This window comes from Poecilia mexicana, unplaced genomic scaffold (genome assembly GCF_051168715.1).
Source record: "Poecilia mexicana isolate PSO_F unplaced genomic scaffold, ASM5116871v1 scaffold_4, whole genome shotgun sequence".
Taxonomy (NCBI): domain Eukaryota; kingdom Metazoa; phylum Chordata; class Actinopteri; order Cyprinodontiformes; family Poeciliidae; genus Poecilia; species Poecilia mexicana.
Genome location: NW_028263373.1, coordinates 1,527,300 through 1,552,919, shown reverse-complemented (window position 1 = coordinate 1,552,919; position 25,620 = coordinate 1,527,300). Strand labels below are relative to the sequence as shown.

Genomic DNA, 25,620 nt, shown 5'->3' with positions numbered 1-25,620 from the left:
CAAAGCAACACTCCAGGTTTGTTTCTGATGATGGAAAAACATCATAACATGATGGAAAGTTTAAAACTGTCAATTTTACATCATTCTACTCCTTAATAAAAGGGTTAATAAAAGGGTCCATTACATAAGATTTGCATTTTGTGCATTTTTGTTCTTCCATTTGAGTCTCAATTGCTTAAAAAACTAGTATTAAAAAAACACCCAGACTGCTTTTGGAAATAAATTCATGTTTTTTTTAATTAGCCGTTCCAAAAACCTCATTTGTTGAGCCACAAGTGACTGGCACCGTTACCTAGCAACCCCAGCAGAATTCCACCCGTTACCTAGCAACCCAGGGTGAGCTCCAGCACCTTTGGTCAGCTACACCAGTAAATCTGATGCTGGATGGATATAAAAGGACTTTGCGCTAATTTGATGGTTAAATAACAGATTAAAAACAGAAAATGTCTGTTATTGAGCTCATTTATTTATTCATTTATTTAGCAGAAAAAGGGGTTTCTGAATTGAAAATGTTGTTTTGTTGATGTAGTCTTCAGTTAAACTGTGATTAATTAAAGACTCTGCAATCGAGTCCCACCAACCAGTGATGATGCAGAGCATAAAACAAACTTAGAATCACAGTGAAAGTTTATTAAAAAAACAAGCTCTTTGGTTTAGAAATGTTCCTAAAAACATCAGATTTTTTTAAAGAGTGAGTGGTGTTGGATCAGTGCGCTCAGAAAGTAGCCGGAGCTGCTGCGGATAAAACTGGAAATGTAAAACTTGTGTTCAGTTCGTGGAGGAATCGGAGAGTTAAAGCTCTTCCTTCTTCTTCAGGATTATCTGCCGCACCATGTCGGCGATCTTCGGCCGGATCTCCGAGACGGGAACCTTCGGCCCCCAGCCGTCCACCACTCTGCCATCAACGTCGATGAGGAACTTCCAGAAGTTCCAGTCAGGCTCTTTTCCAGACACCTCTGCACAGAAAGAGACTTTCAAAACATTTCCTGCTTTTCTTTGCAACAAGGAAAAACAGAAAATATTTAGATTCCAAAGAAACGACACGCTGGTCGCTCCACATCGGACTAGGACTGTTATAAACTATTATTTTAGTCATTTATTTATTATTCTGACAGTTAAGCAAATAGAAAAGTTCCATTTGTTAGTAAATAAAGCTAGTATAATAAATAAACAAGAGAAAATGCTATTAAAATTTTTTTTTATTCCTTAAAATACAATAAAATGAAAATATCACTCAGTCTGAAGATGGGAAGTATTTACTTTTGTGTGCAAAGATTTCGCTTTCATTTTTCAAAATTAATCAACACTTATTTTTAAAAATGAAGCAATACTTTTTATATTATACTTTATTTTCAGTCTTAAGTTTGAAGTATGAAAAAGTTTTTCTTTTATGACCTAGACGTTTCTAACCTTATGTGATTTTTTTTCTCAAACGAGAAAATGGAGCAGGAAGATATTAAAAGCTTAAAAAAAAATACAGGACTGACAGCTGTCTAAAGTATTATATCAGGATTACTTTGGTATCGTTCAACTGAAGATAATTAGTCAGATTGTCTATTTATTATTATTATTATTATTATATTAGGCCTTATCATATCTCTAATGCTTCCTGTTGTGAAACACCAGCTCTGTTTTTACACACTGAGCTGTTTGTCTCTTTCTCAGCGTCACTTCTCTTGCTAACTTCCGTAGTTGCTAATAGCAGTTAGCATCGTCAACATTAGCGTTGCGTAACAAAAAATACAAATCATCCGGCTGGAACTGATGGCGCTAAGAGGTAAAACATAATTTAACGAAGCTTTGATTAAAAAAATCGATGTCCTGGAATCGATACTTGGGACTCACCTGCCAGGTATTTGTACACATTGTTGGCTCCTGTTCCAACCACAGCGATTTTGCTGAACAGCGGGAAGGAGACTCCGTACACGGTTCGCACGAAGCTGTCGATCTCCTTGTCGCTGCCGGGCTCCTGCTGGCCGAACTGGTTGCAGGGGAAAGCCAGGACGTTGAAGTGAAACGGGCCGAAGTCCCGCTGCAGCTGCTGCAGGTCTCGGTAGTGCTGGTCGGTGAAACCGCACTCACTGGCGACGTTCACCACCAGGGACACCTGAGTCCGCAGAATCACCAAATCAGTTACAAATGTCACTAAACACTTAAGGAAGCCTACGGAAACTCAGTGATGCCAAGGTTGTCGATTCAAAATTGACTGAGATGTGCAGCGTAATGGTTTCTGGACAAAGTTTTTAATGGTCATAAGTCTTCAGATCTAAGAAAACAAACTGTTAGCAGAGGTAGGCATATTTCTGCTATCAGCAGAGCTAATTTTTTTATTAGTGCCGAAGCATTTTTGCTAACTTTGCTAATGTTTAGCACGCTTAGCTTCCTCTGAATTAATTTTTCCAGATAAATTCTGAAGCGATAATTTACTCGGCTGTTTTGTAAACTGTCAGTTGAGTAAAATTTGACATATTTGTTGAGTTTTTGGTATTGACTTAAGAATTTTGTTAGCAAGAATCCTTAGAAAGCTATGTAGCTTTCTAGCTAGATATTTAGCTAGGAAAGTATAGACAGCTACATATTTAACTAAATGTTTAGCTTGCTAGCTATTTTTTAGATTGATTAAACTAAATATTTACCTAGCAAGCTAAATATTTAATTCAAAATTAAATATTTACTTGGTAAGCTAAATATTTAGCATGACTTTTTTTTTTGCTTGAAGCTAAATATTTAATTTGAATAGTTTACTAGTTAGACTAAATATTTATTAACATTTTTTTTTCTTGAAACAGAAATACTTAATGCAGAACTACATATTCACATTGTAAGCTAAATATTTAGCTTACTAATTACATATTCAGTTTGAAACTGTGACGTTTATAAATAAATTAATATTATGGTTAAAATGTGACTGAAAAATTAACCCAATTTTTTCATGTTAGGCTAAAGATCCCAAATTATTACTCTTAATTTTTGACTGTGTAACTTTACAAACTGCACCTTGTATTAGACAACAGTGTGGTGAAGATGACCCACGTAGCCCGTTTGAACATGCTGACTGCTAAAAACTACACCACACAACCCCGGACTGAAAAAAATTATGTTTTCAGGCAGGATTATGAACAAATTAGTTTAAGCAGCAGTAAAAACAAATCAGGAGAACCGCAGGAAAACAAATCAGACTCCAGTTATCAAGCGTTATTACACGCCAATACTGAACAATTGAAGCTTATATAACTACTTGTTTTTATGTTTAGTTCAAAAGTCTTAACATTTTTCTACTTTTAATTTATATCCTATAACAAAATATTTTTGCCTTATATTCCTTAAGTTTCACTCATCATATACTCCAGATGGCGTTGAAAGCATTTTTTCACGGAAATCTATAAGTTTAATAAATAAAAAGTGCAAAACTTAGCCATGCAAAGTTAAATATCTCTAAATGGTCATAGGAATGTGTTAGTTTTGTGTTTTTAAGTGAAGGTTAGACAGAAAGTGATGACCGTACCTGGTTAGAATGAAATCTACGGAGCTGCTGCAGCTGCAGGCCTCCTGCCACGTAGGCTGCAGCCGAACATCCCGAGCAGAGCCGCAGTTAGCCACATCTACAGATATTAGGAGGAAAATTCACATGCAAGCATTCAGGCATGCAGCTAAATGAACCGAACTCACCGAACCGCGGTACTTCTCCAAAGAAACCAGCTTCCCTCTGCTGTTTACCACCTTAAAAGTGTAAAAGTCTTTCTGTTTGCTCTCTGTCAGGTCGATTAATGTTATTAATAACAATAATAATGTTGCTGATGTAACGGAGAGCGCAGCGGGAAGCATCTTAAAAAGACAAACTGCCAACTCAACAGAGGAGAGAGAAGCGTCAAAACTAAGGGGAAAGCCAGGACGTTGCCAGCCGTTGTCAAGGTACAAGCAGTCAGGACGAGACTTCCGGTGCCCGTTAAGGTATGGAGCTAAATTGGGGCTATGTTTTAAAAAAATAAAAAATAAAAAATACATACATCAAAGTGGGGAAAAAAAGGTTTGAAGCTGAGAAATTATTTTAAAACTGAAAAATAATTTGAAATTTTAAAAAGATTTGAAACCAAAAAAATCATTTAAAAAAATTTAAAACTTATTTTGAAACTGAAAAAGATTTGAAATTGAGAAGAACTGAAACAAAAAGAAAGTTTGAACTTGAAAAGCAGATTTGAAACTGAACAATTATTTTGAAACTAAAAAAGTTTGAAATTGAAAATAAAAGTTAAAAACTGAAAGATGATTAAATGGAGAAAAAAGGTTCAAAACTACTTTTCGGATACAAGTTTTTTTTTTTCTTCTTTGAACAAATTTTATGGCCCTAATTTAGCTCCATACTAATGCCTTCAAAATAAACGTGTATTTAGGAAAAAAAGCTTCCCATAACAATTATTTTTGTTTTTCCATTTATAAGTATCCCACTTATCAGCAGAATAGCATAACCGACACTTCTTTAAAAGTAATTATGCTGAGTAATTTATAAACTGGTCAGTTTTTCAGTCGACTTAAATAGAGGCGTGATGAATGTGTTCCCATTTATTGTTTCCTCTTTATTGTGACACACAGTTCTATTTATGCTTAAATTTGTCCAACTCTTTTTGTAATTCTGAACCAATCCGGGTCACAGTTTGTGACAGAAACAAATTGCAGTTGTTCACATAAACAAAACCACTCCAGTATTATACTTTAAAAGTGCTTCTTATCATTTTGTTTTATGATTGAAAGTAGGAATTGTTGCAGTAATTTATTTTCCGAGCGGTACCTAAACGTAGCGCCAGACACGCCCCCTCTTCGTCATCACCGGTACGCCCTTTATTGATGGGAATTTCGCTGCTTTCTTGGGATTCGATTCATTTAGCTAAGCTACGTTTAATTCTATTCATCTCCAAAATACTTGTTAAATGTCCTTATTTAACAGGGTTTTGCTAGAAGTTTGCTGGAAGTTTTTTAATTCTGTTGATAAAAGTCCAATGAGAAACAAGCATCTTGATATCTACTTCTGAAATTAAACTAATTTATATCTTAATAGATGCAGAGCAGAAAGAGAAGGAGCAAGTTCAAACCATCTCATCCAGCGATTGTATCCCGTACTCCAACATCTCTCTGCCAGACTTTCCAAAAAGGAGTGGCAAAAGCAAATGAGGTTGATTAGCGGTGATGACATGTATTTGCACAGGTATTTACAGTTTTTCCTCATGTATAAAAATGTTTTGCTTGTATTTGCACAGTTTTATTTTCATATTTAATAAATAGTCTGTTTATTAGTAAACATTTTTTGCCATTCATTTGCACATTCCTTTGGATCAATGTATATATTGTTATATGTTTTGTTATTTTTGATAACTATCGTTTATTTTGTAATTTTACCCTTAGTTTTCATTATGTTATTGTTTGTGTGAATCTACATGCCTCAATGTCACACCTGAACTTCCCCGATTAAAGGGGAATATATCTATTGTATTTAATTACTTTGTTGATGTGTTTTTATTTTTTATACGGATTGTATACTTGGATTATATATTTTTCTATACTGTTGTTTTACTGTTGTTTCTTTTTAATATCTGTATTTTAATTTTGCAAAATGAACTAAACTAAATCTTAAAAAATCTATTCAATTCTCTTCTATTGACCTGAAGTTCAGCTATTAGCATGTCATGCTAGTTATAAGACTGTCATACAGCAACAGTCAACAACTCTTTGAAGATAGTTGGGTGAAATGAGTAACGAAAATATTTAATTTCCTTTGGGATTAATAAAGTATATTTTTAAGGTTTTATCAGCTCTAGTGGCCTTTATTTGATGGTTAATTGACAGGAAGGTGGGTAATGGGAGGCGGGGAGGATATGCGGCAGGTGTCCCCAGGCCGGGAATCGAACCTGGGGCATCCGCGTCGAGGACTTTGGCCTTCCTATGTGGGCTGTGCTTAGCCTCTGCGCCACCGCAGCACTCCCTAATAAAGTATTTTTGAACTGAATTGAAAAAAAGGACTCGGCTCTTTAACCGAGTGGGCACATCGAGCCGGGTTGGTCACGAACAGCACAATGCTAACTCCCACAGTGCAGCGGGGTAATGTATTAACATGGCGTAGGTGGTCGCTGTTCGGATCAGGGCCGTGGGATTGGAATAACATAATGTAAAACAGAACTATGGAGCCAACTAAACAATAATCCCGGATCAGCTTCAGCGCACAGAGTGAGTTATTTTCCCGCTCTTTAGTGTCGTAATGCTGAGAGGCTTCCTGTTCTCAGGTGACCTGATGCTCTGTGGCATTTGGGTGCCAGTGTTATTTACGACCCGGGCATAGCAGTTAGCATTGGCTAGCCTTCAGCTAACTCGGCTACGTAAAGAGTCTCCACAAAGTCAGTTGAAAGTTGAAACCCAGCCAGAGGAGCAGGAAACCTTTCCTAATTTTAACCCTTCTTTTTAATTAAACTTGTTACTCTTGCGGACCAGACGTTATGTGAGCTCCACCATCGCAGTCCTCCCTTCCCCCCGTCTGTAAGTTCTTAGTTTCTGTCCTAAACACTCAACATGAAACCCAGGTGGTGCAAAAAATGAACCTTAGCTTCACATTAATGGTTCAGTCTGACATTAATTGCTGCCAGTTTCGTTTTCGTTTCCATTGAAATATCAGTTTCAACCTCACATGAAACTACTAACATCCCTTAAAGACAGGAAGTTTATTTTTATTTAACAATAATTACTACTGTTATTGTTGTTGGTGTGGTTGTTTCTAATATCTAAATGAAGTGCATAGCTACGGATTTACTTGCTGTTTTCTTTGAGTTCTGCGCTGCCAGTTCCAGTTTTACTTTTGAAAGGTTTACAATCTAACTGGAGTGAAACCAGTTCAGTCTGCTGCACGCAAAACCTGACAGGAAATAAAGAGAAAAAATTAAAGTGGGAAACATCAGGGTTGGTTTTTGCAAAAATGTTTCTGCAAATTTCCCAAAAAGAAGTTGTTCACAGATTAAATACATTTTTGTTTTAGCAGTTTGACGCTTGATGTCAAAGTGTTTTATGTTTTCCACATCATAATGTAACTTGTTTCTTTCTGTAGTTCTTTTTAATTGTCTTTAAGCAATTAATTTAGCTTTAAGCACTTAAAATATATATTTCTATATATTTTTTTGCTAGGCAGTAGCTTGATTTTGATAGCAAAACCTGATGGGATTGGTTGTAAAAGAAAAGAAACACATTATTCACTTTAGCTGTAAAGAAAAAAAACATTTTGATCAGATTAAATTCGGATGGGTTAATTTTTTATACATATATAATACGGAGCCCCCAAAGGGACATGAGGTAAAATGTTCTGTTGCGTTCCCTCACAATAAGCCTGCTAATATCTGCTGGTCTACGTCATATACAGTCATAAATGTCAATTTAAAATGTCAAGTAATTACACATTTAAAGAGCCTCAGTGTTTATTATTATTAATTCTTTGGTGCAAAAAATTGTATTATGAAGCTTATTGACTCATCAGGTTTGTTTTTTTTTGGTGCAGTTGTTTCTGCATACAAATGTCACAAATGTTTGTTTAAAATTCACATTAATATATTTTGATACTTATCTCCAACATGATCCTTTTTAATTATTGTTGTTTTGTTTAATTAGCATATTTAAAATTTCTCTCAGTGTTAAATGTTCATTAGAATTTAAAGTTTACTGATTTTTGAGAAACTATTCTTGCATTATTATCATTATATTACTTGAAAATTGTATGAAAACAACAATATTATTATTCTTTGCAATAACTTCTGTATAAATTTATTGTCCAGCGAAACTCGTTATAAATAAATAGTAAAACAAGATGGCCACCGTCACTCTGAACACAAAGAGTTTATTGGTGGAAAAAATCCTGACTTTCTAAAAATGATATTTTCAAAACCAAAAATGTGATTATTTAATAAAATAGATTTATGGCCCAGCCCTAGTTTGGGATCGTAATGGTAATCGATGCACCGATCAGGACGATACCGAAGCCGATACTGATGCTCTTTGTGGTTCTGGTGTTCAGGTCCGACCTGGTGGAGAGCAGCAGGGCCAGAGCGATGGACGAGTCCGTCAGTTCAGTGAAAACGGTCAAACCGTCCCAGTCCAGAGGAGCAAAGGCGTTGTCCGCTCAGAAGCCAAACAAAGATGGCGTCAAGTCGGCGCTGCGCAGCAAGGAGAACCTCACCGCCGCCAAAGACGAGCGGAGCGGCGGCGGCGTGGCGAGCCGCACGGCGGCCGGCGCTTTCCCAGAAAACTCCCTGGAGAAGAAGAAAAGTCGTCCGTCCAGGCTGAGCGGCCGGACCGGTTCTGGGGAGAGAGGCAAAGGGAAGGGGGTCGAGTCCAAAATGGCCCAGCCAGCAGAGGGCGCTCCGGTTCCGCCCGTCACTCCTGAACGGGCGAAAGGCTCCGTGGGGGCCACAGCGAGAGAGAAATCCCACGGTGGGTCGATCGGTTTACTTCACGACGTTTAGCTGGCAGCTTTTCCCCTCCAGAGGAATCTGGGTCTGATGTGTGTGTGTGTGTGTGTGTGTGTGTGACGTCACACTGAGGGTTTATGTCTGATGTGTGTGTGTGTGTGTGTGTGACGTCACACTGAGGGTTTATGTCTGATGTGTGTGTGTGTGTGTGTGTGTGACGTCACACTGAGGGTTTATGTCTGATGTGTGTGTGTGTGTGTGTGTGACGTCACACTGAGGGTTCATGTCTGATGTGTGTGTGTGTGTGTGTGATGTCACACTGAGGGTTCATGTCTGATGTGTGTGTGTGTGTGTGTGTGTGTGTGTGATGTCACACTGAGGGTTCATGTCTGATGTGTGTGTGTGTGTGTGTGTGACGTCACACTGAGGGTTTATGTCTGATGTGTGTGTGTGTGTGTGTGTGACGTCACACTGAGGGTTCATGTCTGATGTGTGTGTGTGTGTGTGTGATGTCACACTGAGGGTTCATGTCTGATGTGTGTGTGTGTGTGTGTGTGATGTCACACTGAGGGTTCATGTCTGATGTGTGTGTGTGATGTCACACTGAGGGTTTATGTCTGATGTGTGTGTGTGTGTGTGTGTGTGATGTCACACTGAGGGTTCATGTCTGATGTGTGTGTGTGATGTCACACTGAGGGTTTATGTCTGATGTGTGTGTGAGACGTCACACTGAGGGTTTATGTCTGATGTGTGTGTGTGTGATGTCACACTGAGGGTTTATGTCTGATGTGTGTGTGAGACGTCACACTGAGGGTTTATGTCTGATGTGTGTGTGTGTGATGTCACACTGAGGGTTCATGTCTGATGTGTGTGTGTGTGATGTCACACTGAGGGTTCATGTCTGATGTGTGATGTGTGTGACGTCACACTGAGGGTTCATGTCTGATGTGTGTGTGTGTGTGTGTGTGTGTGTGATGTCACACTGAGGGTTCATGTCTGATGTGTGTGTGTGTGTGATGTCACACTGAGGGTTTATGTCTGATGTGTGTGTGTGTGTGTGTGTGTGTGATGTCACACTGAGGGTTTATGTCTGATGTGTGTGTGTGTGTGTGTGTGTGATGTCACACTGAGGGTTTATGTCTGATGTGTGTGTGTGTGTGTGTGTGTGTGTGTGACGTCACACTGAGGGTTCATGTCTGATGTGTGTGTGTGTGTGTGTGTGTGATGTCACACTGAGGGTTTATGTCTGATGTGTGTGTGTGTGTTTCTGCAGCGGTGAAAGCTGCGTCTGCGCAGGCGGGGGACGAGGCGCGGCTGGCGGCGGAGGAGGCGGAGCAGCAGCTGGGTCTGCGGCAGGTGGAGGAGCGGCTCCACAGAGATCACATCCACCGGGTCGCCAAGGTAACGCGCTCACATGGTCTGACAGATTACTGATCCATCCTTAATCCGCAACGCAAAACTGAGAAACTAAGTGCTTGTCAGTAAAACCTGATCCGGTTACTATAGAAACGGTTCTGGTCGGTTTGAAGCCGTCGTCATGGAGACGTCAGCCATGAGCTCAGACAGTTAGGAAAACGCTGCTGCTTTCGTTTCCTCCCTGTTTTTCTCCTGAGTCGTATCGATCTGGTATCGATCTTCTTACTATATTCCGATCAGTTGAACCTTTACAGAGGGTGTACTTTCTATTTTTCTTTATGAGAAACAAACTTCTGTTGCTCAAAAATGTGTTCATAAAGCTAACGCTAACTAGCCTAGAAATGTGTTTGTAGATGAGTAGCTCTTCATCAGACTGTTTTTAGACAACGTATTGATGATTTCCTTGACGCTGATCGGGTTTGTTGCTAACGAAGCCTCCCTGCTCCCCAGCCGAGCCCTGAGTACCCAAACTACCAGTACTTATGCAAAGTTTGCTCTGTGCACATCGAGAACGTCCACGGCGCCTACAAGCACATCAAGGAGAAACGCCACAAGAAGAACATGACGGTTCGTTCCGCCGCTTTGTTCATCCCAGATGTTAATAGATTCACAACATTTAACCGTTTTTCATTTGTTTTTGGTTTTTGAGGGGAACAATGTAAACATGCAGGAACTGAAGTAAAAGTCCAAAAATGGAGAATTAGTTTCTGGAAACACAGAAACAAAGTGACACGTTCGCTGAAAACTGGTTTTATTTTACTTTTTGTTTCATTTGGTACTTGTTGTGTCATACTAAACATTATAGTTTATTAAAACTAATGGAAACAGAAATGGAGAAAACATTTTTATTAACTGAAATAAAAATGAATGAAGCTGCATACAACTGTTTATAAAACTAAAACATACTAAAATTATTGATATCCTTCGTTTTCTTGTTAATTTAATCTAATCTTCAAACTGACGTGACATTTATGTATTGTATTTTTCTGCACACGAGCAGCTAACATCAGATTAATTTGCTCCCTGAACCTCTAAATAATATTTAACTAATAATGGCCAGTAAAAACAATCAGACACATTTTAAAAACTAATTAGAACTAACTGAATTAAACACAAAGTCACAGAGAAATTAAGCTGAACTATAATGAAAAATCCAGAACCACTAGAACCCATGTGGGTCTTTAATCCGTAAAGATCGGCTGCATCACCATCAGCGCCTGGGGAAAAGTCCTGGTCCGTTTTTTTCAGCTTCCTGCTCCAGGTTTAGTAGATAAATCGCTGCTGCACTTTAAAACTTTGTGCGCCATTAAAAATGGTATTAGATTGTTTTGTTTTTTTAGCTGCATCTTTTAGCTTCAGTGAAGAACCAGAACTAAACATGGTTCCACAAATCTGGAACAAACTACCAGAAAACTGCAAAACAGCCGAAACCCTGAGCTCCTTTAAATCCAGACTAAAACCAGCTGCTTGGATCTGAACGTAGTAAATGAAACTAACACTGTGATGTGTAAAATGTCATATCTCAGTAGTTGATTTTAGTGCTTTATGATGTGAAGAACTCTGAACTGCCTTGTTGCTGAAACGTGCGACACAAATAAAGTTTGATTTGATTTGAAGAATTGTAATTTCTGTAGTTAAGAAAGTAACTTGTAGGCTAAATAAGTGAAAACAGTTGATGATTGTTAACTTCGCCTGGCCTTCCTGTCTGGTTGGTTGGCGTTGTGGCGGCGCCCCCTGCAGGAAAAGCAGGAGGAGACGGAGCTGCGGGCGCTGCCGGCGCCCTCTGCTGGCCAGCTGCGGGCGGTGGACGCCGCCGTCATGGAGATGGCCAGGCAGCAGGGGATCTCAGAGCGGGACTTCGAGGAGCGCGCGTCCGTCGTGGCGCGGATGGAGGAGGTCATAAAGACGCACCTGTCAGGTCGGGCTCCTGGTGGTGACATCATCAGCTGGTTGTGACGTCATCAGCTGATGCTGCAGCTCAGACTGAGATCTGATGTTTCTCTGCAGCCTGTTCCCTCCGGCTCTACGGCTCCTGTCTCACACGGTTCGCCTTCAAGACGAGCGACATCAACGTCGACGTCACCTACCCCTCCACCGTCAGTCTGAGGCTAATTCTGTTCATGGATTTATTTATCTTCCGTTTATGTTTTTATTTATCTTCTCTTTATGTTTTTATTTATCTTCTGTTTATGTTTTTATTTATCTTTCTACCATAAATCTCATTATTTACCTTCTCTCTTCAGATGACACAACCTGAGGTTCTGATTCAGGTTCTGGAAATCCTCAAAAACAGACGTAAGTTTTTCTTCCTCTTCTTCATTTTATTGTTTGTTTGGTTGAAATTTAGATAAATAAAATATCAAAAAGGAACAGAGGCAGAGTATTTTTTTATTTTAAGAATAAAGGCGTAATATCAGAACAAACTAAAGTGTAACTTCTCAAGACGCTCAGCGTTTCTGCTCCTACTGCTTCATTTCTCCTGATATTTGGACTTTATTTTTATATTTTTCCAACTTTGTCGTGTAACTTTATCCTCATATTTTGAGTTTAATCTGGTAATAATTTGAACTTTATTATTATTGAATATCATGACTTTATTCTTGTTTCTTAGTTTGTCCCAAATACTCCGTCGTCACAGTTATTAATGATTCCTGTTTGTTTTGAACATAATTCTGACGTTTTCTTGTTTCCTGTTAGCTGAATATTCAGAAGTCGAGTCGGATTTTCACGCCAAAGTTCCCGCCGTGTTCTGTCGGGATCGCAGCAGGTCAGAGAATCTGGATTTTTATGACCAGGAGCCTCCAGACCCACAGCTTCAGTTTCTCTGCTTTCTGTTTTTGTTCAGCGGCCTGATCTGTAAAGTGAGCGCAGGAAATGATGTCGCCTGCCTCACCACCAATCACCTGGCTGCTCTGGCTAAACTGGAGCCCAGACTGGTTCCACTGGTCCTGGCCTTCCGCTACTGGGCGAGGGTAAGGATGGCGCCCCCTGCTGGTGTTTCTGAGGCAGAGGAGGCCAGAGATCTTCACCTGCTGTAAGGTGGAGGTCAGCTGGTGCAGCTGTTAGCCTTTAGCTGCTGGCCTTTAGCTGCTGGCCTTTAGCTGCTGGCCTTTAGCTGCTGGCCTTTAGCTGCTAGCCTTTAGCTGCTAGCCTTTAGCTGCTGGCCTTTAGCTGCTGGCCTTTAGCTGCTGGCCTTTAGCTGCTGGCCTTTAGCTGCTGGCCTTTAGCTGCTGGCCTTTAGCTGCTAGCCTTTAGCTGCTGGCCTTTAGCTGCTGGCCTTTAGCTGCTGGCCTTTAGCTGCTGGCCTTTAGCTGCTGGCCTTTAGCTGCTGGCCTTTAGCTGCTGGCCTTTAGCTGCTGGCCTTTAGCTGCTGGCCTTTAGCTGCTGGCCTTTAGCTGCTGGCCTTTAGCTGCTAGCCTTTAGCTGCTGGCCTTTAGCTGCTGGCCTTTAGCTGCTGGCCTTTAGCTGCTGGCCTTTAGCTGCTGGCCTTTAGCTGCTGGCCTTTAGCTGCTGGCCTTTAGCTGCTGGCCTTTAGCTGCTGGCCTTTAGCTGCTGGCCTTTAGCTGCTGGCCTTTAGCTGCTAGCCTTTAGCTGCTGGCCTTTAGCTGCTGGCCTTTAGCTGCTGGCCTTTAGCTGCTGGCCTTTAGCTGCTAGCCTTTAGCTGCTGGCCTTTAGCTAGCACTCAGAGTTGTTTCCACTGAGTGAGAAAGAAGCTGAAGATGAAAACATTTACTTCGTTTCTGTTTTGTGTTAATTTCCTCCTTCCTTCCTACTTTCTTTCCTTCAGGGAGGAAAACGAGCAGATTTGATTTTTTCCTTTGGTGAAAATATTTCAACCAAAACTCTGTTTAGTTTAGTGATTTATAATTAACAGAATAAAACACTAAATCCTCTTAAGGAATAAAAGCACATTCTGTTGTGCTTTAATTCAGTAGAATCAGTTTAAAGCCAGCCGATGACGGAACAGTTAAGTGAAAATGTGTTTTTTTGTTTGTTTCTGTCCAGCTGTGTCACATCGACTGCCAGGCTGAAGGCGGCATCCCGTCGTATTCCTTCGCCCTCATGGTCATCTTCTTCCTGCAGCAGAGGAGCGATCCCGTCCTCCCCGTCTACCTGGGATCCTGGGTGGGAGAATCACAAAAATACTGGATTTTATGCAACTTTACAGACAGAAAAAGGAATCATTTTTAAAGAATAATTTTCTCTAACAGATTAATTCAGCAAACCTGCAGAGTAAATGTGGATTTTTCTGAGAAGCCTCTCTAACCTCTGATTCGTCTGTTCCAGATCGACGGCTTCGACGTGAAGCGAGTGGACGAGTATCATCTGACTGGAATAGTTCTGGACATGTTTGTGAAGTGGGAGCACCGACCTTCGACCTCCACGGAGGGACGAGGGGAGAACCGGAACGAATCCAAAGCAGAAGGAGGATCGAAACCGGAGCAGAAGAAGTCTGATGACACTCGCCACACAGAGGGCCTGGTGAGTTTTCACTGCTGATAACATCTGTTACATCTTCAGCTGCTGTGGTTCTCTGACTCAAACCAACCTGTTCCCCTCCTGGCCTGTGGCGGCGCTGCTCCAGGAACCACTGAAGGAAACAACACAAAAACCTCTGAAGACACTGAGAGCAACTTCCTTCTTCAGAAAATGTAAACAACGATGGAATAGTGTCAGATTTTAGCGATTATTTGTATTTGCCAAAAGATCACGGGTCATTTCTCCTGCTATCGCTAAGCTAGCATTCTTGTTTTGGTTGTATTTACCCAGAATGCCCTGCACTGTAGTCCACTTCCTGCTTTTGGAGCTGTCTCCAGTCCGCTTGGTGTTCACATACGCATTCAAACCGCACCAGTATTCACTTCAGCCGAACCCAGACGGAGGTTTGCAGGCAGACCAGAGTTAGCTTCTCACGTCGATTAGCATTCACGCCTCCCGCAACGAACCGGACTCTCTAGACAAACGGACTGGAGTCTGATAAAACCGGCCTAACTAGTAACATGCTCCAAAGTCCATTTGATGCCGTTGTGGTAAGATTAAGGGTTTTAATTCATTTATTTCCCAGCCCTTCCGCAGGGCATTCTGGGTAAAATCAACCAAAACAAACATGCTAGCCTAGCGTTAGAAAAATGAGCCGAAGTCTTTTACAGAAAAGAAATCCTCCAACCAATTTCATGAAACAGGAAGTTGCTCTCAGTGTCTTCAGAAGTTTTTGTGCCGTTTCCTTCAGTGGTTCTTGGTGCAGCGCCCCCACAGGCCAGGAGGGGAACAGGTCGCTCACAGGGTTTGGTTGGTTTGAAGTGGAAAATGTAAAAGATGTTTTGGTCTCCAGTCGGACCGGATCTTCTGACTGTGAGGTGTGAGCTCTCCCTCAGTCTGACTCTGGCTGCTTCCTCTCAGAGCCGCCTGATGCTGGCCGAAGGGAAAGGCGCGTCGCTGGGCCAGCTGTGGCTGGAGCTTCTCCGTTTCTACACGCTTGAGTTTCCTCTGGAGGAGAAGATCATCAGCATCCGCCTGAAGGAGCTGCTCTCCCGGGACGCCAAGAACTGGCCCCGCCGCCGGCTCGCCATCGAAGGTGAGAACGACCCAAGTCACAGAAGCAGCTGGGAAGAACCGCAGAAACTCACGTCTTGTTTTCTGGTTCCAGATCCGTTTGCCTTGAAGAGAAACGTTGCGCGGAGCCTGAACAGCCAGATGGTGTTCGAGTACATCCAGGAGCGTTTCCGCAGCGCCTACAAATACTTCGCCTGTCCTCAGAGGAGAGGCGCCAAGAAGACGGGAGACGGACGGAGACCGGAGGGACAGGAGGACAACGAGAACCCTGAGGGAAGTCAGAGAGAGGACGACAGCGGGGACGAAGAGGACGGCTCAGACCTGGAGAAGAGCCTGGATGATTTGGTTCTGAACGATGGCAGCAAACCGTCGTCGTCGCCCAAAGGGCTGCTGGACAGCGAGGAAGAGGAGGAGGAGGAGGGGCCTGCTGACCTGCACTACGTGTTCGATAAGATGATTTTCACTGGCGGGAAGGTAAACCACACATCAAAGAGCTGGACAAGATGTCTGAAAATCACCACATCAGATTTTTAAGATGATTTTCAGTCCCAGTTATAAAACGTTCTGCTGTCAACATGACGACATTATCGCAATAATTTCTGGGACAAATTATCATCCAGCAAAGTTAATTATTACCAAACAACAATAAAGTCATAAAATTACCAGAATAAAGTCGTTAAAAAACTAAAAATATTGAGCATCTTGTGAAGTTATACTTCAGTAAATTTTACAGCTAATATTTAAATCTTTTAACACATAAGCATCAAATTATTATTATTATTATTATTATTATTATTATTGTTGTTATTAGTAGCAGGACTTTGAAACAATCATGTAAACAACTGTTGTGAAGAATTAGCAAACTGAGCTAAACTTTTTAACTTATTCAAACTTTTTCTAATAATTTTGACGATTTTTCTGGTAAAATGTTAGTTTTAAATATTATGACTATGTTCTCGTAATTAAACAAAACTTCTCGTATCTTGATACTCCGTTGTACAACTAGCAGAAGGGATGATTTCAGTAAAAGCCACTTTTTAAAAATAATTTCTGTAATTTGTCATTTCTTTTTGATAAGAAAGCCAAAAATACATTTAATAAAATCAGATTTTATCACGGCACCTGAATTTTGTCCGGTTTTTGTGCCTGCAGCCTCCGACCGTCGTCTGCAGCATCTGCAAGCGGGACGGCCACCTGAAGGACGAATGTCCCGAAGACTTCAAGAAGATCGAGCTGAAGCCGCTGCCTCCCATGAACGAGCGCTTCAGGAACATTCTGGACGGACTCTGCAGATTCTGCTTCTGTACGTACGGCTAACGCTGATGCTAACGCTAACAGCAGCGAAGCTAACATGATGCTGGCTGAATCGTTGCAGATAAACTGTCTCCGTCGCACATCGAGCAGCAGAACCGGGAGCAGATCCTGGCTGGGCTGGAGCGGTTCATCAGGAAGGAGTACAACGGTGAGGAAACGGCCAAACCCACAGCTACTGTGGAGATTTAAAAAGTTAACAATAAGATCGAATAAAAAATGAAACAAAATTTAGCTAAATTAATAAAGTAAGCAAATGAAATAAAAATAAAATGCTTCCGTTTAGATCATTGACAACCACCTACACTGAAAAAACACAGAATCAACGTGATTTTGGTCGAGTTTCTAATGTAAATATCTCAGCACATTTTAAATAACTAACATAAATGACTTTTCATTAAGATATGAAAGTTTGTTTTATTTATTCCTTAATGTTGGTGATAAAGTTCTGGTTCTACTGAAAGATTATTTCACTGACATGATTTAAGAATAAAAATTTAAATTTATTGACTCCTTCAGTACCAAACTGACAGGATTATTATTATAGGAAGCCGTTGCCTCCTAGAAATAGGAGGCAAAATGACATTTTGACATAGTAAAAATGTCATTTTTACTATTAAAACTCTGAGTTTTTCCTGAAACTTGAACTTTTTCTTCCACTTGTTTTTTGTCGTCTTTAGACGTAAATAAAACTATTTGTCTGATGCTTTCTGACGTCTTTCTGCTGCAGATAAAGCCCAGCTCTGCTTATTCGGCTCTTCCAAGAACGGGTTTGGTTTCCGTGACAGCGACCTCGACATCTGCATGACCCTGGAGGGTCACGAGACGGCGGAGGTGGGCGGGTTCAGAGCAGACGTTTGACGAAACGAGCCGACTGCGTGCCGTAACCCGGTTTTATCTTTCATTTCTGAACAGAAGCTGAACTGTAAGGAAATCATCGAAGGCCTCGCCAAGGTGCTGAAGAAGCATGCAGGTGAGTTCAGCTGATTGGTTGGTTGGTTTTTATTACGTTTTCCACTGATGTTGCCCCATATTTCCCTTGCTGCTCAGGTCTGAGGAACATCCTGCCCATCACCACAGCCAAAGTGCCTATCGTGAAGTTTGAACACAGACAGAGCGGTTTGGAGGGAGACATCAGCCTCTACAACACGCTGGTCAGTGGCGGACGACGTTTCCCAGCATCCTTTGCAGGAACTTCCTTCCTTCCTCTCCAAACGTCTCCGTTCTGAACTCATTTGGACAAATTGTTTGTTTAGGCTCAGCACAACACCAGGATGCTGGCGACGTACGCAGCGCTGGATCCCCGGGTTCAGTTCCTGGGATACACCATCAAGGTGTTCGCAAAGGTTTGTTAAGAAACGTTTAAGCGTTTAAATCAAGTCAGAAACAACGATAACAGTAAGATGAAAGGGAAGAGTTTATGAACTAAATAACGCCACATTTAATGCAACTTTGCTTTAATAGTTTCATTATTTAGTAAATATTTTTGCATTATTGGTAAATAATTATACTTTTAATGTAACGTTGCATCAAAAAAAAAGTGAATAAGAAACATTTTAAATCAGTTCAGGTGTTTATTGTGCATCAGATCAGCTGATACTGGACCTCAGGCGTCTGAATCGTAGATTTCTTTAGAAGTGGATCGGTGCGTCCTGCAGACAGCTGCTCTTTTCCAGACGTTCCTCCGGTTTTTCTGCTAAACTTTAGTTATTGGACTCTGACCGTCTGTGTCTCCTCAGCGCTGCGACATCGGCGACGCCTCCAGAGGAAGCCTCTCGTCTTACGCCTACATCCTGATGGTGCTCTACTTCCTGCAGCAGAGGCAGCCGCCAGTCATCCCCGTCCTGCAGGAGGTAAAACCCTCTGATCAGAGACCTTTGGTCTGAAACGTGAGCTAACCTTTGACCTTCCCTGCTCCAGATCTTCGACGGTCAGACGGTTCCCCAGCGGATGGTGGACGGCTGGAACGCTTTCTTCTGTGACGACCTGGACAAACTGGTGAGGATTCTCTGACATCTGGTCTGATGTAGGGCTGGACAATAAATCAGCAACAATATGTGTCATTCAGACACCTGATCAGTATCTACAGACATCTGATAGAATATTCAGTAAGCTTCGATCCAGAACCGCACAGCATTCTGGGGGATGTAGGCAGAGGAAAGACTTTAGCTGGTCCACCTCTCACAGCGAGCAAAGCCGGGTTGGAGTCAGCTAACTCACTCACTCTTTGGTTGCTTAGCAACAACCTGCTGGGTAAAAAGTAGTTTGAAGTTCCCCTCCAACTCCGGTTGCCTAGCAACAGCCTGCTGGGTAAAAAGCAGTTTGAAGTTCCCCTCCAGTTCTGGTTGCCTAGCAACGGCCTGCTGGGTAAAAAGCAGTTTGAAGTTCCACCCGAACTCTGGTTGCCTAGCAACAGCCTGCTGGGTAAAAAGCAGTTTGAAGTTCCCCTCCAGTTCTGGTTGCCTAGCAACAGCCTGCTGGGTAAAAAGTAGTTTGAAGTTCCCCTCCAGCTCTGGTTGCCTAGCAACGGCCTGCTGGGTAAAAAGCAGTTTGAAGTTCCACCCGAACTCTGGTTGCCTAGCAACAGCCTGCTGGGTAAAAAGCAGTTTGAAGTTCCCCTCCAGTTCTGGTTGCCTAGCAACGGCCTGCTGGGTAAAAAGTAGTTTGAAGTTCCCCTCCAGCTCTGGTTGCCTAGCAACGGCCTGCTGGGTAAAAAGCAGTTTGAAGTTCCACCCGAACTCTGGTTGCCTAGCAACGGCCTGCTGGGTAAAAAGCAGTTTGAAGTTCCCCTCCAGCTCTGGTTGCCTAGCAACAGCCTGCTGGGTAAAAAGCAGTTTGAAGTTCCCCTCCAGCTCTGGTTGCCTAGCAACGGCCTGCTGGGTAAAAAGCAGTTTGAAGTTCCACCCGAACTCTGGTTGCCTAGCAACGGCCTGCTGGGTAAAAAGCAGTTTGAAGTTCCCCTCCAACTCTGGTTGCCTAGCAACAGCCTGCTGAGTAACTTGCGCAGCAGTAGTTTCGAGTTTCCTCACCGTCGCTTGTAACTGCTTAAAAATAAAAAACAGCATAAAGTGAAAACTGGGGAAAGACATGACACCAGTTTGGCTGCATTTCAGATATTTAAAACAAATAAACTCATCAATAATTATCGATATCGGCTGGTGTGAAACGTTCACCTGGTGGCAGGTTTCTCAGCCTTGTTCTTGTTGCGCAGCGTCAGTGGCTGGCCGACCGGCAGCCCAACACCGAGTCGGTGGGGGAGCTGTGGCTCGGCCTGCTGCGCTTCTACACCGAAGAGTTTGACTTCAAGGAGCACGTCATCAGCATCCGGCAGCACAAACGCCTCACCACGTTTGAAAAACAGTGGACCAGCAAATGCATCGCCATCGAAGGTGATCGGGCGGCTTTGCTTTCACCTGCTGCTAAACTCCGCCAGCGGTTTGTTTACCTTCCCATGTTTTCTGTTCCCAGATCCATTTGACTTGAATCATAATCTCGGTGCTGGAGTGTCGCGTAAAAGTAAGTCTGAAAAACAAAACTCACATTTATTAAATCTGCACTTCATCAGTGCAGATTTAATAAAGTCTCAGTACATCGTCTGAGAGTTCAAATAAAACTAGAACTGAACCAGCAGATACAGTTTGATGAGTAAAAACTAAAGATTTATCTCACCGAATGAAGCAAATGTGTTAAATAAATCCAGTTCAGAGGAGCAACTTATTTTTCTTTTCACAGATTATCTCTCGTATCACGATATGGGGCAAATATTTAAAAACATACTTTTATAAGAGTTATACTTTGCAGCTTTAATGTTTCCAATCTGACTAGTTTTTATGTATTATCTGTTTATATTTTCTGTTATATCATCTTTATTACAATGGAGGCAAGAGCCAAGTTTATCACCATGTACAAGACGATGCTAGAAAAGCTTTAAAGAAAAACTTCATGATGAAAAAAGTTATTTCAGTTTGATTCAGCATAGAATTGATTCTAGTTATCAAAAAGAAAGTTAGTGTTTTATTCAACGTTTCTGCATTTTAGTTTGGTTTGGTTTGTAAAAACAGATTTTATTTGTGCAGTGGGCCGGGGACTGAGCCCTGAGGAACCCCACATCCATTTCCAAACTGTTCGATTTGAACTATTCAGATTTATCAGATGTTTTTTTATTAATATCAGTTCTGCACAGATTTATTACAGGAAATGTGAGAAGTTAGTTTAGCATCTTCAGATTTTAAGCTGGATGGATTTTTTTCCACCCCTCAGTGACGAACTTCATCATGAAGGCGTTCATCAACGGGCGGAAGCTGTTTGGAACGCCGTTCATCCCCATCCCCGGCACCGAAGTGGTACGTTCCTCCACGCTTTCCCTCCCAGGCTTCCTGATGAGCCGGGGGTTAAATCTGCGCCGCCTTCCTCTGCAGGAATACTTCTTCGACTCGAAGGTGCTGACCGACGGCGAGCTGGCGCCCAACGACCGCTGCTGCCGGATCTGCGGGAAGATCGGACATTACATGAAGGACTGCCCGAAGAGACGCAGGTCGTCCTCTGACAGTTTGTCCTTTATGCTAAAGGCAGAAGGAGGAAGAACTTCATGCTTTAGCTGGTGTCCAAAGTGTGGTCCGGGGGCCATTTGTGGCCCTTGGTCTGATTTTTCTGCGGTCCGACTGCAATTCAAGAATGACGCAAATCTGATCCGTTCAGTGTTGGTGCTTGATGCAGATGCACTGCAAAAGCACAAAGTTTTACCAAGGATTCTTGGTCAATTTCTAGTGCAAACATCTTATTACGATGGAAGTAACACAAAATTAATTTACAAGTAACATTTCAGGAGCTTGTTTTAAGTCAATAGTTCCTTTAATATTGATTTTAAAAAGTACCAGTTCCACTGGAAAATTATTTCACTTACATCTTAGGAAAAATATTATAAGTGAAATAATCTGAAGATGGATTTGGTATTTTTTCATCAAGATTAAAACAAACTTCTGTTTCTACCTGAAAAGTTACTTGCAAGTTAATTTTGTGCGATTGATTATTAGGACCAATTCTGGGTAGAAAATAAAACAAAGAGAAGAAATTTCTGCCAAAAAAATCTCAGAAAATTTTCTTGGAAATTTGTTAGATTGAAAAGTTGAAACTCAGGAAAATTTACAAAAGTCAAAAATGTTAAATTTTACAATTAAAATTTTTTTTTTCTCAAATTCCTGACATTTCAAACTCAGACATTTTCTTTTTCTGCTTGTTTTTCTTTCTCTTTTTGACTTTAATGCACCAAAATCAGCTTTTTCTAATTTATTAAACTGCTTTTAAAGCAAACACTTTGAAAGAAAGTGACCCAAACCCTGTTCTTATTCCGAGAATAAATTAGTTCAATCGAACCAAAAGCAAAGTGAGAATTAAGTCTTTCTCGGAGTAAAACAGTCATTTGCCCCCATGATGAAAAGCTTTGGACCTTCACACGCTGCAGGTTTTTATTTGTTTTCTTGTTTTTTCCTTCAGGGTGAAGAAGAAGGAAAGCGAGAAGGACGAGGACTCCAAGGAGGACGAGCGGGAGCCGAAGGACAGACGCTGCTTCCAGTGCGGGGACATGGGACACGTACGGCGGGACTGTCCCGAGAACCGCCACCTCAAGCAGAGGAACGCCGCCGCCCCCAGTAAGCACAGGGCCGTGCGTCAGTAAAAACACTCCCCAGGTCCAGCAGTTCCTTTCTGCTGCTTTGTTTAGGAGCTGTTTGTGAAAGCCAAAGGTCAAAAGGTCAATCAGGCCAATTTGGTGTCAACCAACTCACTTTAAAGATATTAATGAAAAATGGCTTCCAAATTCTTCCATCCTGGGTAAAAACAACCAAACTTACTGGTGGAAGAAATAACTGATGGTTTTTAGCTAAAGACAAAAGCTAAAATCTGATGCCTCCATTTTAGTTTACATTTTCTGAAGAAGGAAGCTGCGCTCAGCGTCTTCAGAGGTTTTGGTGTCGTTTCCTTCAGTGGTTCTTGGTGCAGCGCCCCCACAGGCCAGGAGGGGAACAGGTTTTTGAGTGCGTTTGGTTGGTTTGACACAAGAGAACCACAGCAGCTGGAAACGTAACAAATGTTACAACTTTGGTCCAAAATCGAACTGAGTTTACCAAATTATCAGGTGGAAAAGCAATCTGTGACATAAGCAGAACATCTGGAAAAGTTCCTAACTGTTAGGTAAGGTGTGGTATCTGTGATGCTGTGGGCCTCTTTCTGTCCTCTGTGGTTTGATGAACTCTTCAGTGATTTTATCCTGCTGTGCCTGAAACCAACACTGACAGCTGTAATGGACCTGCAGGGTTTCTGCTTTTCGCTGCAGCTCCTCTGATGGTGCGCAGCGTGGCGAACTCCCAGTCCATCCCGATCCCTCCGGCGGCGGCCGACTCTCCAGGAAGAACCAGACAACCTTCTGAATGTGTGAGTTCAAACTGTTCGGTCCCTTTGCTTCACATCCTGAAAAATGCTTCAGCTTGAATTTGTTTTTCAAGGTTTGCAATAAAATGCAATCTGACGTTTAATTAAAAACCTAAATTTAGAAAATTAGACTGTTGATACTCAGAAAATTGTAACTTTTCTTAGCAAAATATTTGACTTTTCAAACTTAGAAATGCCTGTGTTTTTTTCCAAAATTTTTTCTTGAGTTGTATTGTCAGAAATCGGCACCGTTTTCCTTCCTGTCTCCACCGGCCCCATCGCTCCGTCACATTGTGTTTATGGTTGTTTTATCATTTATGTATCTCGGCCCTCTGTTTCGGTTCTTTCAGTCGGACAGTCGTCAGACTCCGCCCTACTCCCCGCAGCCCGCCGCCATCCCCCACGGCTCCCCGCTGTCCTCCGGCTCCCCCCAGACGTCCCACAGTAAACCCGGCTGCGTCGGCCCCCCCCAGGTCCCGCTGTCCCTCTTCAGCTTTCCCTCCTCCCACCCGGGCCAGTTCCACCCCGCCGCGCTGGGCGCCCTGGGGCTGCTGCCCTCCCACCAGTCCCACATCGCCTCCTCCTCCTGGCCCATCCACGGCCCCGTCCTCGCCTCGTCCTCCGCCGGCGGCCCGTCGCCGCCCGGCCTGACCTTTGCCCTGCGCTCCGTGTCGGGGAACGGCAGCCCCACGGGAACGGGCGGCGGCGGCTCCGTGAACCTGAACGACCCGAGCATCATCTTCGCCCAGCCGGCAGCGGGGCGGCAGATGGGCATGGCGGCGGGTCGGGACGGGCAGTGGCACAACCACATGGCGCAGCCGGGGTCCCTGATGGGAAATGGCACGGTGGTGAAGTCAGGTACTTCCTGTTTGATGACTCAGCAGCAGCTTCATGCTAATCTAACATCCGTTATGCTAACGGTGCGTTCACACCAGCAAAGTTTAATCTTTGTTTTACAGCCTCTGTAACACTTTTCCCATAAGTGAAATAATTTGCCAGTGGAACTAGAACTTTTTCATCAATATTAAGGAATTATTTACTTAAAACAAGTTCCTACATCTTGCTAAAATATTTATGCAAGTTAGTTTTGTCTTATTTAAACGGTACTAAGATATTTGCACCAGAAACTAGACAAAAATACTGGGTAAGATTTTGATTTTTTGCAGTGTAGTAAGTAAAACAAGCATCAAAGAAACATAAAGTCGTTCCTTTCATTCCTGAATTATCCAGATGTTCACTTCAGAAGATTACAGGAATGTCTGAGAAATAAAAAAACAACATTTGTTTTAATATTTTTTGTCACAGAACCGGGCCACCAGGTCCAGTTTGAAGGTGTGAGCCAGGGCTCTCGGCTGTGGGAGCACAGCAAACCGCCCCAGTTCAGCCTGTCTCCCTCCTGGCCCTACCGGATGCCGCAGAACTTCATCCAGCAGGGCAACGGCGACTTCCAGCCCGGGAAAACCTTCATGGCTCCAGGTCGGACTGCGGGATCTGGCTCAGTGGTCTGCAGGGGAAATGAGCTGTTTTACTGATTCTGTTCTCCTGTTTTAAAGGTTCTGTGGTGCATCCCAATCCGAACTTCCCACTGGTTCCTCATGTTCGGCATCCAGTCAACATGAATTACATCCAGCAGAAGAAATGATTTAATTAGAGTTCTTGGTCAGTAATAGAGCAAAATCATGTACTCTTTGCATCAATTGATCTCATGGACAATTTTAAGAAGAAGAAAAAAATGAATTTTATCATTTTTGTACAGTTTTTATGTTTTACTTTTTGGGTCTCATTACATTGATTTGTGATACAAATGTTAAATATTTTAATGCCCCCGTTTTTGAGGGGGTCTGAAAAAAAAGTGTTTTTATTTTATGTGTAAAGGAGGACAAATTGTAAACCTTTATTTTTATTAGCTGTATTCATACTTTGCTTGCTGAAAGATGAAGGCTTTGAATAGATGTTTGTTTTTAAAACAACCTAACGTGTCAGTATGTAGTGCCAAAAGCAAGAAAAAAGGGGAAAAAAAGGAAAATACAAAGAAAAAGCTGCAAAAAAATAAAGAAAAAAGCAAACAACTCTGGTGTTGCTCTTTATTACTTACAAGAGGACAAGAAAAGCTGAAAGAGTTTTAGAAATGCAGTGTAGTAATAATTAGAAATGGTGTTTAGTTCAGGATATGGAAAATGCTAAGTGGATGCTAACTTTTAGCAAAAAACTTTTGCTAGCGTTTAGCACACATAGTTTCCCCTAAATTAATATTTCTGGATAAATTCTAAACTGCTAATATTCCTGACTGTTTTGTAAACTTTAATTTGAGTAAAGTTCAACATCGTGAGTTTTTGTTATCGCATGTTAAGAAATCTGCCAGCAATTACACGGTTATATTCATGCTCTTACTTTGAAGTGGGTTTTAACTGTTAGCGCATCACTTCCGTTTCCTGTCTTCACGTTTTCCCTCTTTATTTCTTTAAAAGCTTGTAAACAA

The 25,620-nt window shown here is 42.0% G+C and overlaps 2 protein-coding genes across 3 annotated transcripts; one reads left to right on the top strand and one right to left on the bottom strand.

The window, feature by feature from the left end:
• Nucleotides 1-219: 219 nt before the first annotated feature.
• On the bottom strand, nt 220-3,987 carry gpx7 (glutathione peroxidase 7). Its single transcript, XM_015007604.2, has 3 exons — nt 3,670-3,987; nt 1,846-2,107; nt 220-956 (listed from the first exon to the last, which is right to left on the bottom strand). The coding sequence occupies exons 1-3, from the start codon at nt 3,823-3,825 to the stop codon at nt 793-795; spliced, it is 582 nt and encodes a 193-aa protein (XP_014863090.1). The 5' UTR covers nt 3,826-3,987; the 3' UTR covers nt 220-792.
• A 2,073-nt stretch (nt 3,988-6,060) lies between these two features.
• Nucleotides 6,061-25,210, top strand: tut4 (terminal uridylyl transferase 4). Of its 2 annotated transcripts, none has more exons than XM_015007593.2 (30): nt 6,061-6,216; nt 8,042-8,457; nt 9,709-9,836; nt 10,302-10,418; nt 11,592-11,769; nt 11,859-11,947; nt 12,095-12,146; nt 12,549-12,618; nt 12,697-12,823; nt 13,857-13,976; nt 14,139-14,333; nt 15,252-15,426; nt 15,499-15,878; nt 16,557-16,707; nt 16,780-16,866; nt 17,446-17,549; nt 17,631-17,688; nt 17,766-17,869; nt 17,972-18,061; nt 18,455-18,568; nt 18,636-18,713; nt 19,927-20,104; nt 20,184-20,231; nt 20,976-21,058; nt 21,134-21,249; nt 22,209-22,363; nt 23,047-23,144; nt 23,492-23,999; nt 24,447-24,617; nt 24,695-25,210. In XM_015007593.2, the coding sequence occupies exons 2-30, from the start codon at nt 8,076-8,078 to the stop codon at nt 24,781-24,783; spliced, it is 4,245 nt and encodes a 1,414-aa protein (XP_014863079.2). In that variant the 5' UTR covers nt 6,061-6,216; nt 8,042-8,075; the 3' UTR covers nt 24,784-25,210. The 2 variants fall into 2 exon arrangements, with proteins under 2 accessions (XP_014863079.2, XP_087860837.1); XM_088004711.1 differs by lacking the exon at nt 6,061-6,216 and adding an exon at nt 6,256-6,522.
• The last annotated feature ends 410 nt before the right edge of the window (nt 25,211-25,620 follow it).